At 39.4% G+C, this 14353-nt stretch overlaps 1 protein-coding gene across 1 annotated transcript in view; it reads right to left on the reverse strand.

The window, feature by feature from the left end:
• Positions 1–766: 766 nt before the first annotated feature.
• mmp24 (matrix metallopeptidase 24) overlaps positions 767–14353 on the reverse strand; it is a 139359-nt gene continuing 125772 nt past the window's right edge. Inside the window, exons 8-9 of the mRNA XM_039735357.1 lie at positions 4192–4458; positions 767–1374 (exon numbers count right to left, since the gene is read on the reverse strand). Of these exons, the coding sequence (XP_039591291.1) occupies positions 1037–1374; positions 4192–4458 (605 nt within the window). The 3' untranslated portion in view covers positions 767–1036. The remainder of the gene's footprint in view (positions 1375–4191; positions 4459–14353) is intronic.

The raw sequence follows: 14353 nt of genomic DNA on the forward strand, positions 1-14353 counted from the left end.
ATATCATCATTAAAGACATTTGACAGTTTTACCACCAGCTACTGGTTGATCACCAGTTAGTTGAGTTCAGTTCAACGTTTTGAGATGTCCGGAATGGAACATCAGGTAAGACCTGTCCAGCTGATCCACATAGGAGTGAACACCCAGTATTCACTCTTCAGTTTGCTCACACAAGATCAGTGGTCTCAACAGCAGTCTGGCAAATTTAGCTTTTCTATACACATCCTTTAAGATTTAAAAAAAAATTAAATCCACTTGAGTTTAGCTGTTCTGGAGCTCATAGTTCTGGTCTGTTGACCCACAGATTGAACTCACAAGTCCACCTTACTGCTATTAAGAAAATAAAAAAGTGATCCCAGTTCAGCTGACATGTATGCAGATCCTGGGTTGAACAAAGCGCTCTTAATGTGAAAAGTTGCGCTCCTCAACAAACTGCAGGCCTCATCTGCAAGGAGTTTTCATCTTCCAAAATGTGATTTCCCTTTATAATCCAAACTATGAAAAGAAGGTCCACTGATCCATGGCGTAATCCTCTACTACAGATTTGTTTCTGAACTACAATGATCCATTTTACAAGTTGGCTTTACAGAAAATGAAGGAGTTCAATAGAAGAATGCTGGTATCTAGCATGTGAACACTCTCTGGAGATGCTCCTTGGTTTCTTTAATAGAGAAGATCCACTGGGAGTCATCAAAAATGAACTCTCTAAGCCAACAGAAAATGACATATCACCTTCCCAGCACCCTAACCCCCAAAAAAAATAGTAAAAAAACCAACAGTGACAAGGCAGTAAAAGAAGGAAAAAAGGGGCTTTCACTGCTTTCTAGATTCTGTGAATGCCCCCCACCCTTAGCAGGCATTTCATCTTGAGTTCTGCAGCTGAAACTATTTTCATAAGGATCCCCTGCAGGCTTCAAAGTCCTTAACCCAATGCTGCACAGCAAAAGGAGCATATTCATGAAACTGTGACACCTTTTGCATATTAGCCCTCATTATAAACTATTTAAAAAAGGAAAGGAGTCAAGATCCAAGTATGTCATACCCACTCCTGGACTGGCCTTTTGTAGTAAGTGATATTCTGCTGCACTCCTTTGTTTTTGAATTGGAAGATGGTGTAAACAAGGACAAGAATGCAGAGTGACAGAATGCAGGGGATGACAACAGCAATGGCATTGACTGTGCTGGGAACGTCATTGATGGTTACCATGATGTCCACATCATCATGGGGCAGGTGCCTGTCTTTGTTTTTCTCCACCTCAGATTGGTCACATCCCATCCAGTCTTTTAGGATTGATCGTGGGTATCCAGATTCCACACTCAGTTTCTGGTTGTCAAACTTCCAATATTCCTTTCCTTTGTAGAAATAGGTGTAAACTGGAGAAAGAAAACAAGTAAATGTATGATTAAATGTCTCTAAATATTACTTTCTTTTAACAGTTGTCTGTGCATTCTGGTGTATTGAATTCTTTTTTGCAGTGTTGCTTTCTTTTGAATTGTGCCTGATAAATTTAGGTTATTAGATTATGGCAGGCTTTACTATTAGGGAGCAAAACTTGGAGGGGCAGCTTTTTTTAGAAACCATAAAGACAATGAATGTCTCACAAGCACTAAGTCTCAATACATCTGTCCCAGTCCTGTTAACCTGATAATCCCGATTATATTTTTTTTTCTGTCATTTTTGTATATTGAAAGTCTATTGGGGATTCTGTAGTAATAAGGAATTATGGGTATTGGGGAGCTGTTAGGAAATAGATTATAATAATAATATGACATAATGTGTACTCAGAAACGATTTTAGTAAAAAGACCTGCTAAAGTTTATCAGTTTGAACCTGTCTGCGTTTTCTTCATTTTTATGAGTACAATATTATTGAATACAGATATAACACCTATTATAGGTGGTCTGCCAAATCCCAGGATGCATTATGCTCAGCTTCTCAGAGGCCCTGATTATGTGGAATATCCTTTTCCCTTAATTTTCTTCAGGAGGTTTTATAGTTTTGGAGGTGAGGGTGGGGCAAAAGTTATAGGCTACAACATAATAATCCAACAATAACAAGAACAACAATAATGATAATAATAATCATCAAATTGCTGTAGCATAGTACATCCATACATGGCAAAGTAAATTTGAATGACCGAATTGTGAACAGAACTGAAGCTCTTGACTGCATTGCTAAAGGCTGGTTTAATTCTAACTATAATCATATTGCAAATGGGCTTATTTGAAGCTTGTATTGAAACTTGGCAAAAATTGTTCTCAGTTGTTCACCCACATTTGCTCTTGGCATGCTAAAAAAGTCTCTCACTTGAACCACTCCCTGAGGTTGTGTATTGATTGGATAGTTATATCACATTATTTTCATACAAGCTGTTCCCTGCAGCTCCGCCCATGTAGTAGTGAAACAGAAGAAACCTTAAAAAAAAAAAAGTAATTCTGACCAAGCGGAAGGTAGGTACACCCTAACGTCAAACATGGAGAGAAGAGCACATGGCCATGATATCTCTGGCAATCAGCAGCTAACATCTAAAACACACATAGCTCTGAACTCTCTCTCAAAAGCATCAAACGTTCCTCCTTAAAAATGTGTAGATGATAATGTCTGTTGAACAAATATGTATTGCTAGCTAAGTGAGGCAAAGTACGCTCTTAACTCGTGGCTTGAGGTTGGCCAACTCAAGCGGGGGCTGGCGTGTGAGTGAGGTGGGCTCCGTCCTCCTCCCCTTGGCCCACAGTCTCTCTCTTGGATTTGCACAAAACAATCGGTAACGCAAGCGAACTGTGATACTTAGTGCGATAAGAGAAGTCGCAAAATCAACTGGAATGTTCAAGCAAATTATAGAAAAAAAAAGGATCTAAACCTGTTAAGTAGTTCTCTGATGAAAAGTAGACAGAGAGACAGACGTTGGATTATAATATATATATATATATATATATATATATATATATATATATATATATATATATATATATATATATATATATAGATGATAGTGAGGATAATAAATAATAATTAATCATGGGCAAATGTTTAAAGATTATCATTATGCTCCATTTTTTAAAATATTTTGATTATATTAAACTTGTAAATTTTTTCATTACCATAAATGAAATGCAAATACTTATAGAGCTGCCTTTGTAAGATTATAACTAGATTGTCACTACCATCATAAGCTACTGGTTAGGTGTAAATAGAGATCTACGTTGTTTAATTACAGGTAAAGTGGTGACAATTATGTGTTGTTACCAAATTTATACATTGTTTTTTCTGAAATGGCATCCCATGAAGTGCATATTTTTACTGAAACAGTTTTGTAAATGGACATTACTAGAAGTAATCAAACACCTCCCTTGACATTCTGAGATTGTAAATTCACTGTTTTGTATCCTAACCCAACATATTTTACTTTCTTCAGTCCTTGCTCCTCTCTTGTCTTTCCAGGTTCCTATGTGATGGTAGTGATGATTCCACTCAAAGCAAAGGGGCACCATTTATAACTTTGTTTAGGGCAGTAAGAATGCTAGAGCCGGCCCTGTATCAGATGGTCACAACTGTAATAAGGTTGATGACCTTCGGGCATGTAGTAGGACTGAAAGAGAGAGGAATGGAGGACAGCACTTGGAGGTAATGTTGTGACTCAGACCAAGGCTAAGCTAGAGGTAAATAAGATAACAAAGAAAGCATCATGACAAACTGGCTCAGCTAGTAGTAACGGACATTCTGTTTAAATATGGCCCTACTACTGGTGAATGTTACATTACACATCAGTGATTCATTTAAAACCAAAAAAAAAAAAAAAAACAATGTTCATGGCTCCAGCTCAGCAACCAGTTACTATAATTATCGAATCCAATCATACACAAAAGTTTCAAGAGTGGAGACATTGATAGTTATCAGAGAAATAGTATGGATGATGATCGCATTTCAGCCAGCAATAAGAACAAAAAAATATATACTATATATATTCCCTTTCTTACCTTACCTCATTATGCAAATAGACCCAGACAATGCCCAGTACTTTGGATAGTAAGCTACAAAAATTGCTGAAAATATTTGACAGTTGATTTGCTGCTGTGTACGGATGTTTAATCTGATGTTTGTGATGAATATAAAAAAAAAAAATGTATGTAGTGGATAGTTTTGTAGCCAGTCCAATGATGCCAAAATGAAATTTAAGACACAGTACTTACATCCTTCCTTGCTGACAAATGCTCCCTGGGGAGAGTCTGGGATCCCTTTCCAGATGGTGATGGGTTTTGGGTATCCTGGGTCAGCAGCTCTTTTCTCTTCGTTGTATCTCCAGTACCTGTCACCCTTGAAGAAGTAGGTTTTTCCAACAGGTTCCCAGCGCAGGGCTGTATCGATACCCTCACGGGGCAGACAGCTGCCAAGTTCCACTAGGCTATGGGGGTATCCAGGCTCTGCTGTAACCTCTTTGAACACCCAGTACTTATCACCTGCATCCATAAAAAGCAGAGATGACTTTAGGAAAGTGTTTTCTGTGATTTGGAATGGTACTGACAGGGATTGTCACATGCCATCTATTTATTTAATCACTTTGTACCTTATTTTACATTTTCAGTGCAGGGTAATTTACAAATTACAAATTGCAAGAAAAAAATGCAAAATGTATCATTCAGTTGCAAATTATTCAAAGGAATGAGACAAAATAATAAGGGGGCATTTTAAATACCAGAAAAGCAGACTGGAAATACAATAGAAAAAGGTCGGCCTTCAGTCTTATTTGTGACAGCCACACTGAATGTCAAATCAGCTGGGGCAAGTCATCCATGGATGAGCCTTTTTATTGTATGGTTCAATGTAAATTTCACAAGGAATTGTCCTTAGGGACACCACTTTGATGCAATTAAAAGGATATTGATTCTGAGAGAAAAATAACAAAAGCTCCTTTATTAGTTCAACCTTTGAAAGGAATCTGGACCCATATTTATCAAGCATCTGTCATGCGTGTTCATCAGGGAACTCTGACGAAGTAAGCAATACCACTCCGAGACTAAAGGGAGTGCTGATGCTAACCTTATCTTCTCCTTCCTCCCCTGAAGCCAAGAAAAAACACAAGAGGTACACAAGAGGTACAATTGACCCCGCCAACTGCCCAAGAAACTTCACCCCTTCTGGTCTTCAGAATACGATGTAGTTTGATTCTCAGAAGGTGATATCAGATGCTAAACTGACAATCTCAGAGGACAAAGATCCTACTATGAATCTCTGCCAGAAAAATAACCCTTACATGTGTTTTGTTGGATCCATTTGTGGCTGTCTTTTGTGTTATAATTAAATAGGGCTACCAGGGTGGTACCCTAAGCTTTCTTGGCTTTTCAGAGTCATGTGACTTTCTGGTCATTGCTTACACATCTCGGAATAACTCAAAGAAATTGCGATAAAAGGCTGACTAAGATAAAGAAGTGTCCTACCACAGAGTAGGACATGAGAAGTACTCATGTAGCATCCCTCTCCCACTACTAGATTTGAAATTCGAAGAAGTCATGATTGTAATGCACCCCTTGCCGCAAATTGACAATCATGATGATGTTTTGTAGTTTTTTTGATACTAACGCTAAGTCTTCACCACAAAGATGGTAATAATAATAATAATAATAATAATAATAATATGCAAAGTAAAAGGAGAAGAAGTAGGAAAACATTAAAAGATAGGATATTGCTGCATAAAATGTGTGTCATTGTTTCTAATTGACAACATCAAAAATAATACTGTAACAATCACTGAGATGGAAAGACTGTGACACGCACACACACATATACCAAATGAGTCACGGAGTCATATATGGTGTCCTTCTCTGTGGTCCCCCTTGCAAACATACAGTTTCCATCCATGACCACCTGTATACTGATACTGTGATTTCTATGCAATTCACATTGCTTTCTCTTGCACACTTGAGTCAATGATCTTAATGTGTGTGCCAATTTGCATGAATACAGCTTGCTTTAACATTACCTCATGTGGAGTCTCGGGGAAGTGTAGAAACCTGTGTATTACCTTCTGCTTTTAAGAGGTTTCAATGTTTATTGTACAGTTGGAAAAATGATTGGTTGTGACATACCCAAATCATTGCTATTGCAAAGCTGCATTTTACATGTAATGATACTAACACATTTGTTTTGGCTGACAGTGCATGTCTTCTCCACATAGATGGAGAAATTGCATTATGTACAAGATCTGTTATGAATATTATTTTATCTGTCAAATCAATATCTTCTTACAAGTTCGTTGTTGTCTAACATTTCCAAAACATTCTGCCTTTCCTGGGATGTGTGTGCTGATCTCTGTTCGAACACAATCTTCGTGCAGCTCCTAGCAAGTTAAGATAGCTCACCAGCTCTCCTAAATAATGGTGAAGTTAGGCATAGTTTCCTAAGTTAGGACATTTGATTAAATACTTTTACTCCTACTCCTAAGAGTAGAACCAACTTTGCATCAGTCTGAGATTTTTAAGCCAGTTAGGACAGTTTTCCAGGCAGTTTTCCATAAATACAGGCTCTGGTCTGCCATTGCTTGGTTTCAAAGGGTCTCCATCAAAGACACAGAAAGCAGGGCAGACATGCACTTGGTTGCACCAAGCCCAATGAGCACAGCAGTACTCCCTTATCTTCTCTCTCAGTTTATGCAGCTTGTTCTAAGTGCTTTAGGATATGTGAACATATTGACAAATACGGAAAAGGGTACAGTATATTGGAATATAGCAAGCATTTGTATTTGTTACATGCAGATAATTTAGCAATTTTCTATTTGTCTTTTAAGATTTGCTTAATCATTATAATGATTGCTGCTTTTCCGGGTGTTCTTGTTATTTAAGTCTTCATTTACGTGTAAACAAGCTAGTGGGCCTGACACTGATGTAGCTAAAGTCTCTCAGCTTTCTCTGTCATTGGACTGCTACTCTTGTCATTATTAAGATAAGGGAACACATTCTACGGAAGAAGCTGAATTGATAGTAAAATGACAAAAGAGTGTTTCTAAATTTATAAATATATAACTGCCACACTACTAAGCTTTGGAGTATCGCCACGACTGTTGAATCCTGTGCGTTAGAGCTGGAGAGTCCTCTACAGCGCATCTTCAACCTGAGCCTGGAACAGGGGAGAGTCCTGAGGCTTTGAAAAACATCTTGCATCAGCCCAGTCCCAAAGGTATCACGTCCTGTTGAGCTGAATGACTTAAGGCCTGTCGCCCTGTTGTCACATGTGATGAAGACCATGGAGCAGCTGTTGCTTCACCACCTGAGGCCACAGGTCCGCCACTCTCTTGACCCTCTGCAGTTCGCATACCAGGAGAAGGTGGGAGCGGAGGATGCCATCATCTACATGCTACACTGGTCCCTCACCCACTTGGACAGAGGCAGTGGTGCAGTAAGAATTATGTTTCTGGACTTCTCTAGCGCCTTCAACACCATCCAACCTTTGCTCCTTAGGGACAAGCTGACAGAGATGGGAGTAGATTCACACCTGGTGGCATGGATCGTGGACTATCTTACAGACAGGCCTCAGTATGTGCATCTCGGGAACTGTAGGTCTGACATTGTGGTCAGTAGCACAGGAGCGCCGCAGGGGACAGTGCTTTCTCCGGTCCTGTTCAGCCTATAGACATCGGACTTCCAATACAACTCGGAGTTCTACCACATGCAAAAGTTCACTGACAGCACTACTATCGTGGGCTGCATCTGGAGTGGGCAGGAGGAGGAGTATAGGAACCTAATCAAGGACTTTGTTAAATGGTGTGACTCAAACCCCCTACAACTGAACACCAGCAAAACCAAGGAGCTGGTGGTGGATTTTAGAAAGCCCAGGTCCCTCATGGATCCCGTGGTCATCAGAGGTGACTGTGTGCAGAGGGTGCAGACCTATAAATACCTGGGAGTTCAGCTGGATGATAAATTGTACTGGACTGCCAATACTGATGTTCTGTGCAAGAGAGGACAGAGTCGACTACACAGTACTTCCTTAGAAGGCTGGCGTCCTTCAACATCTGCAATAAGATACTGCTGATGTTCTATCAGATGGTTTTGGTGAGCACCCTTTTCTACGCGGTGGTGTGCTGGGGAGGCAGCATAAAGAAGAGGGGCGCCTCAAGCCTGGACAAACTGGTGAGGAATACAGGCTCTGTTGTAGACATGGAGCTGGACAGTTTGACATCTGTAGTGGAGCGATGGGCGCTGAGCAGGCTCTAGTCAATCATGGAAAATCCACTGCATCCACTGAACCGTATCCTCTCCAGACAGAGTAGCGCTTCAGTGACAGACTGCTGTCACCGGCCTGCTCCACTGGCAGACTGAAGAGTTCCTCCCCACACTATGCGACTTTTCAATTCCACCTGGTTGTAAACGTTAACAATATACAAGATTATAGACTGTTATACCTGCCTTGCACTCTCTCTTTGCATTTTCTAACTTGCATTGTGTTTTTATCACTCTTTAATTAATATTGTTCTTTATCAGTATGCTGCTGATGGAGTATGTGAATTTCCCCTTGGGGATTAATAAAGTATCTATCTATCTATCTATCTATCTATCTATCTATCTATCTATCTATCTATCTATCTATCTATCTATCTATCTATCTATCTATCTATCTATCTATCTATCTATTTCTGAATGCAGAATAAGAGAAGGAAAAAAAGACTAGATCAGTGAGATAAAGTGACTCTCTGATTAGGGAAGTAGTTGAAACTAAAAGCTGCAGGTAAAAGGGTACCCCAGAATTGAATATGGATTCCTCTGTGATACAGAGATACGCATGAGCTAATAAGGAAGTCAGCTAAGAGGAACTAAAGCGGTTCCTTGGGTTATGATAGCCCAGTTAGACTTGCACCTCTGATTAGTGCTGTGCATGCCTCAAGTATTCATTCATACTAGTGTAGTTTTGTCAGCCAAAAAAAATCAGTCCTTGATTCCATTCCACATGCCAAGGTTAATTTTAGAACAACAAACAGAATTTTCTTTTTTTTTAATGAATTATGTAAAGGGGCCTGGGAAACTGGAGAATAATGTCCTACAAGAGCCAGTCATGCTGCTGTTACTGGAGGAGGGTGGCACTGCTTATTCACATATTGACAGCACACATGGCCTGAATATAAAACAGTGATCAATATCCCTAAGAGGCCTGCCAAATAAAGACTTATGGTAAAGGGGAAATGTTTAAAGATTGTCTCCAAGGTGACATTTTCCCTGTTTTCCTTACAAAATCTAATTCATTCATGATGAATAGCACCCTGCAACACTTCCAAACTTATTAGCTTCTGCCTTTCTGGCAGAATGTGTCTTTTTACACATAGTCTTGAATAGTGGCATTGTTCTTTCATGAGGTTTCAGCAAACATGTTCTGCACTTTTTAATTCTATATGAAATTTGGATGCTTGGATTTAAAATAGCTGTGTCTATAAGAGTTTAAGGTTATAACTAAACTGTGTTGCTCCAATCTACTCCTTATTTTCCAAAAATATCCTCAACTGTGCATTTCACTCTTAAGCTGAAGCAAGTTTGTTAGGCTGATTTTGTTAGGCAAAATATTTTAAAGGTGCTAAGTTTTCGTGGTGGCCTTTAAGTCCAGAGATGCAGCTGCCTGCTGTTCTTTTGACCACTTCTAGTGTATGTCATGATGACAACAACTGGTCACACAGTAGTTCAGATGCATTAAACCGTACCCTTTCTTACTGAGAGTACCACCTGTTTTTTTCCTGAATGCAAATGAAGCCCCCTTGCCTAAGGCTCATTGGCTAGCACAGGGGTGGGCAATGTTGGTCCTGGAGAGCTGCAGTGGCTGCAGGTTTTTGTTCCAAACCAGTTTCTTATGAGAAGTTAATTACTGCTGATGAAGCACTTATTGCTTAAGTGACATTTTGATGCCTCATTTTAGTGGTCTTGCTTGTTAAGGTTCCCCACCCTGAATTGCTTATTTCAGTCGTAAACAGCTGCATTCATGGTATTTAGTCAGTCATCATCCATCCATCCATTATCTGACCCACTATATCCTAACACTGTGTCACAGGGGTCTGTTGGAGCCAATCCCAGGCAACAAAGTGCACAAGGCAGGAACAAACCCTGGGCAGGGCACACACACTCACACACCCACACACCAAGCACACACTAGGGACAATTTGGGATCGCCAATGCATCTAACCTGCGTGTCTTTGGACTGTGGGAGAAAACCAGAGCACCCAGAGGATCACTGTGTTTAATGGCTCCTTATTAACAATAAAATGTAAATGACAAAGCAGTCAGCAGTTCACCATCTAGCTTGTTTTGATTTACATCTCTGTGTGTTCATCATGCACTGTTTGATTTATTAAAACAATTAATAGAAAATGTGACAGACTGAAAGTTATGCGTTTTAGGCTTCAAATCATTTTGATGATATCCTTGGAAAGGAAAAAATCTACAATATAAGAACCTTATGTTGCAGACTAACAAGCCATACAATTAAATAAGGTCTGAGATTGGAAAGGATTGGTTTATAATTAAGGAATTGGGTTGGGATGAAAACCTGCAGCCACTGCGGCTCTCCAGGACCGACATTGCCCACCCCTGGGCTAGCTTGTTTAACTCCAATTTAGAGATTTTGTGATGTCCTGGCTTTCTTAATTTCTTACATGACACATCTCATTTATGTTCCTCTGACTCCATATTTGGCTTACTATTTTACCCATATACTTTCCAACTAATTGATTCCAGTTTGACATAAGTGGTCTTGACAACACTTTGTATATAATGTCTGCCTATTTCAGTGACCCTTTACATGCACATGTTAAGGTGAATAACCTGCTTATAGCAGAAACCTAATTTGCCAATAATCCACATTTACATGCACGAGTAATTTTCTGGAGTTCTCCTTTGGAAAAACCCTCCAACATAGTTAAATTGCACAAAAGGTTAAACCTTGTTATTGCCCACTGTGCTCGTTTTCTTATGTTTATTAATATATTTAGTTAAATTGATGCTTATTTATATGTATCTGTTCCCATATTGCATGCTGCAAACCTGGCTATGTGACTGATCCCTGTAAAGGACGTGTACCTCTCTTGCCTTACAGCCACTGTTGCTGGAATAATAATAACGCAGGTATTTTTACTTCAGTAAGATATACATTAGGCTACACGTTACTTTAAAAAGTAATCGAACTACATAATGCTTGCTACTTTTAATGTGTGACCATACTGCTCTCAAGATTGTGCTTCTAAGCTTAGCACTGTACATTCAACTCACACCGGCATACATTTAGTGATTTCAGAAATGTTGACATCTTTTCAACCAGGAGAGCGAATAAGTGTGATCACCTCTGGAAATGCACTTTGTCTATCCAGGGTTGTGGAAATGGTGCGAAGCAAATACATATGCAGGCTACAGAGTGCAATGGACATGCACAAACTACAAAATCCTTTACAGTAAACCAGCTGAGGGTTTACATGGCCACATAATTGGATTATTTGTGGTGAAATCTACCTCTGCTAATCAGGGTTCTCAGAGTCCAATAACCCAATTTGTCTAATTGGGATAGAGGTATAGGTGGCATTTTAGAAACCAGGTTTCTGTGAATAATTAGGTTATTGAAACACATGTAAAAGGGGCTATGTGTGTCTTTAAGTTAGCTAAATCCCATTTCTCATCCGTATTATCTGGCACCTCAGGTCTCTACTGCTGTCCTGTTCTAGGGACAAACACAAAGAGTGTCTTAAGCCCGTGCCCCTTTTCATTTCATTGGCCCCAGGGTAATTTCTCTCATTAGGACCTAAGTGTGAACCTTCTGTTTGTTGTAAGAAACTCAGAATAATCAGAGTTAAGTAACATGTCTTGTGAAAGGCAGGTAAGCTACTGCTTATTATCCCATATTAGTCAACTGTATAGTAAAGTATGGCCTATGATAATTATTGTTATTAATTCCACAAAAATCTATAGTAAGTCTCTGTTTGCTGATCATGTTGATTTATATTTCATTATGATGTCTAGGGTAGCTGTGCAGTCTTTGTACAAGCTGCACACATTCATGTTGCTTATAATGCCTGCTTTTCTCTTAAAGTTGTTACATTTATCAGGCACTACCCACTTTGAAAAATTTTTAGATTTATAAAATAGCTATTTTTCACAGTGCACCACATTTTATGCCTATCAACTCAAATGCACTGCGCCCAAACAAACCCAAGACCACAGACATCTCTGGCAATGATTTTCCATGTCTGCATGTGTGTCTGTGTTCTGAGAGGAAATGAGAGGCGCCATTTTTGTCAAGAACCATTCAAGCTCTGTCAGGTTGGGTCCACTGACAGAACTGAGAGGATTTCATTCTACATACACCTGCCCAAAGTGCTGGGCCCGAGCAATGCTAGTTATGTTCAAAGGGTTTGAAGCTAATGTATCATTTCCACTGCAGCTTAAATTGCAGAAAATATTTACTACATTGCCTGCATCAACAGAAACTGCTCAGCGAAGTTTTTCCAGGCTCACTCTGGATAAATCTGTACTCAGAAATCTATGTGGACAAAAATGGCTCTCTGATCTTCTGATTTTGTTGACGGAGGAGGATCATTGCAGTGCATCAAATGTGAGATCTTAAAGGAAGATTTTACTTTAGTACCACAGGAAGCAAAATAGTACTGCATTTTTATTTTTGTAATGTTTTTATTGCACAGAGATCTTAATACTTATATAAAAAATCAATTCACATTTTTTGCAGGGTTCCGAAGCAAACCCTGTTCCATAAAGTACCCCTTCTCCCCACCAAAAGATACATCACTGAACTGTTCAGTCCGGACTGAGTAATCAAAGACATAACTTGTAGTGAAATGCAAGCACACATACTTTTTAATTTCTTCTGAATATTTCATAATGGATGAGAATAAAATGTTACAGTATCTGAGATATATAATTATTTCTAACTGTGTTTGCTTTAACTCACTGTCTTCCATCTTACGTATGTTTAATGTCATACGTCTGGTTAACTGTACATCTATGCATAACTGCCTTAATATACATTCAGAAAACTGCTCAAGCTTTTACTAAATTCTCTATAGGCTATGTGGTATTTGATGTCCCTCACGTTTTTGGGTTGTAACATATGTTATTACAATTTAGGATTACATGGACTATCCTAGGACACGGTACTACTCTGTTGCAGGCACTGCTTATGTACTTGTGGTCAATTTGAAAATAGAAATTAATCTATCTATATATAATGAATCTAATTAATCTATTAATAAAAAAAAACCCTACACTGACATGGAGAGAGTTTGTCAGCTCCATACAGACAACAAACAGGTGTAGGATTTAAACTTAAGGCACTGGACAGGCTAACTACTAGGCCTTATTTTGGGATCAAGACTAAATATAATAACGTAACATTTTCAAACTTGCTTATACCAACACTGCGGGTTATCAAGGCAGCAGTCTATCGCAGTTCCTACTCACTCACACACATACACAAACCCTCTCTCTCTCTGTTTCTCTCTCACACACACACACAATAACGGTCAATTTAGAATCATTTCTGGTTTGTGGGAAATGTAGAAATAGGGAGAATGTGCAAACTCTACTCAAGCAAGAACCAGGTAAAGGATTCAGTCTAATCTGAAACACAGTCCTTGAGTCTTACGAACTGAAGTTTGGCTGAACGATAGTCCATTATCCAGGACACCATCCTCCTGCATATCTCTGATCTGACCTCTTCACAGGGATGGCTGGGTGGTATTAAAGGTGCTGGAGAAATCAAAAAATGCCATTCTCACAGTTTTGCCAGCTTTATCCAGCTGAGAATAAGCCTTGTGGAGCAGACAGATAAGTGCATCCTCCACTGCAATCTTTGTCCCATAGGCAAACTGCAGTGAGTCCAGGAGGTCTACTAAAAGAGAAATAATATAGTCCAGGACCAGCTTCTCAGAAGTCTTCATGCTGTGAGATGTAAGTGCCACTTATCTGTAGTCATTAGGTGAGGAGGTCTCCTTCTTTGGAACAGGAACAATACAGGATGTTTTTGACAGCAGTGGCGCTTTCTGAACAGGTGACTGAGGACACCACAAAGTTGGTCAGCAAAGGCCTCAAGACTCAAGGACTAACTCCATCTGGTCCTGCAGCTTGCCCTGTGTCTAGCTTCCTCAGTTGTCTTTTTACTTGGTCTTCAGTTACGGACAGTCCACACTAATGGCCAGAAGTGGACTCATCACTGGCATTTCCATTTGATGTGGTAGGAGTTGTTGATGTAGTAGTAATGCTTTGGGGAGAATGGTCATTGGAAGAAGGTGGCAGTGGGAGGGAATATTTATTTAAAAATTGGTTCAGAGCTTTAGCTTTGTCTACATCCCCTTCTAGTACCTGAAACCTGGATTGCTCC

This window comes from Polypterus senegalus, chromosome 14 (assembly GCF_016835505.1).
Source record: "Polypterus senegalus isolate Bchr_013 chromosome 14, ASM1683550v1, whole genome shotgun sequence".
Taxonomy (NCBI): domain Eukaryota; kingdom Metazoa; phylum Chordata; class Cladistia; order Polypteriformes; family Polypteridae; genus Polypterus; species Polypterus senegalus.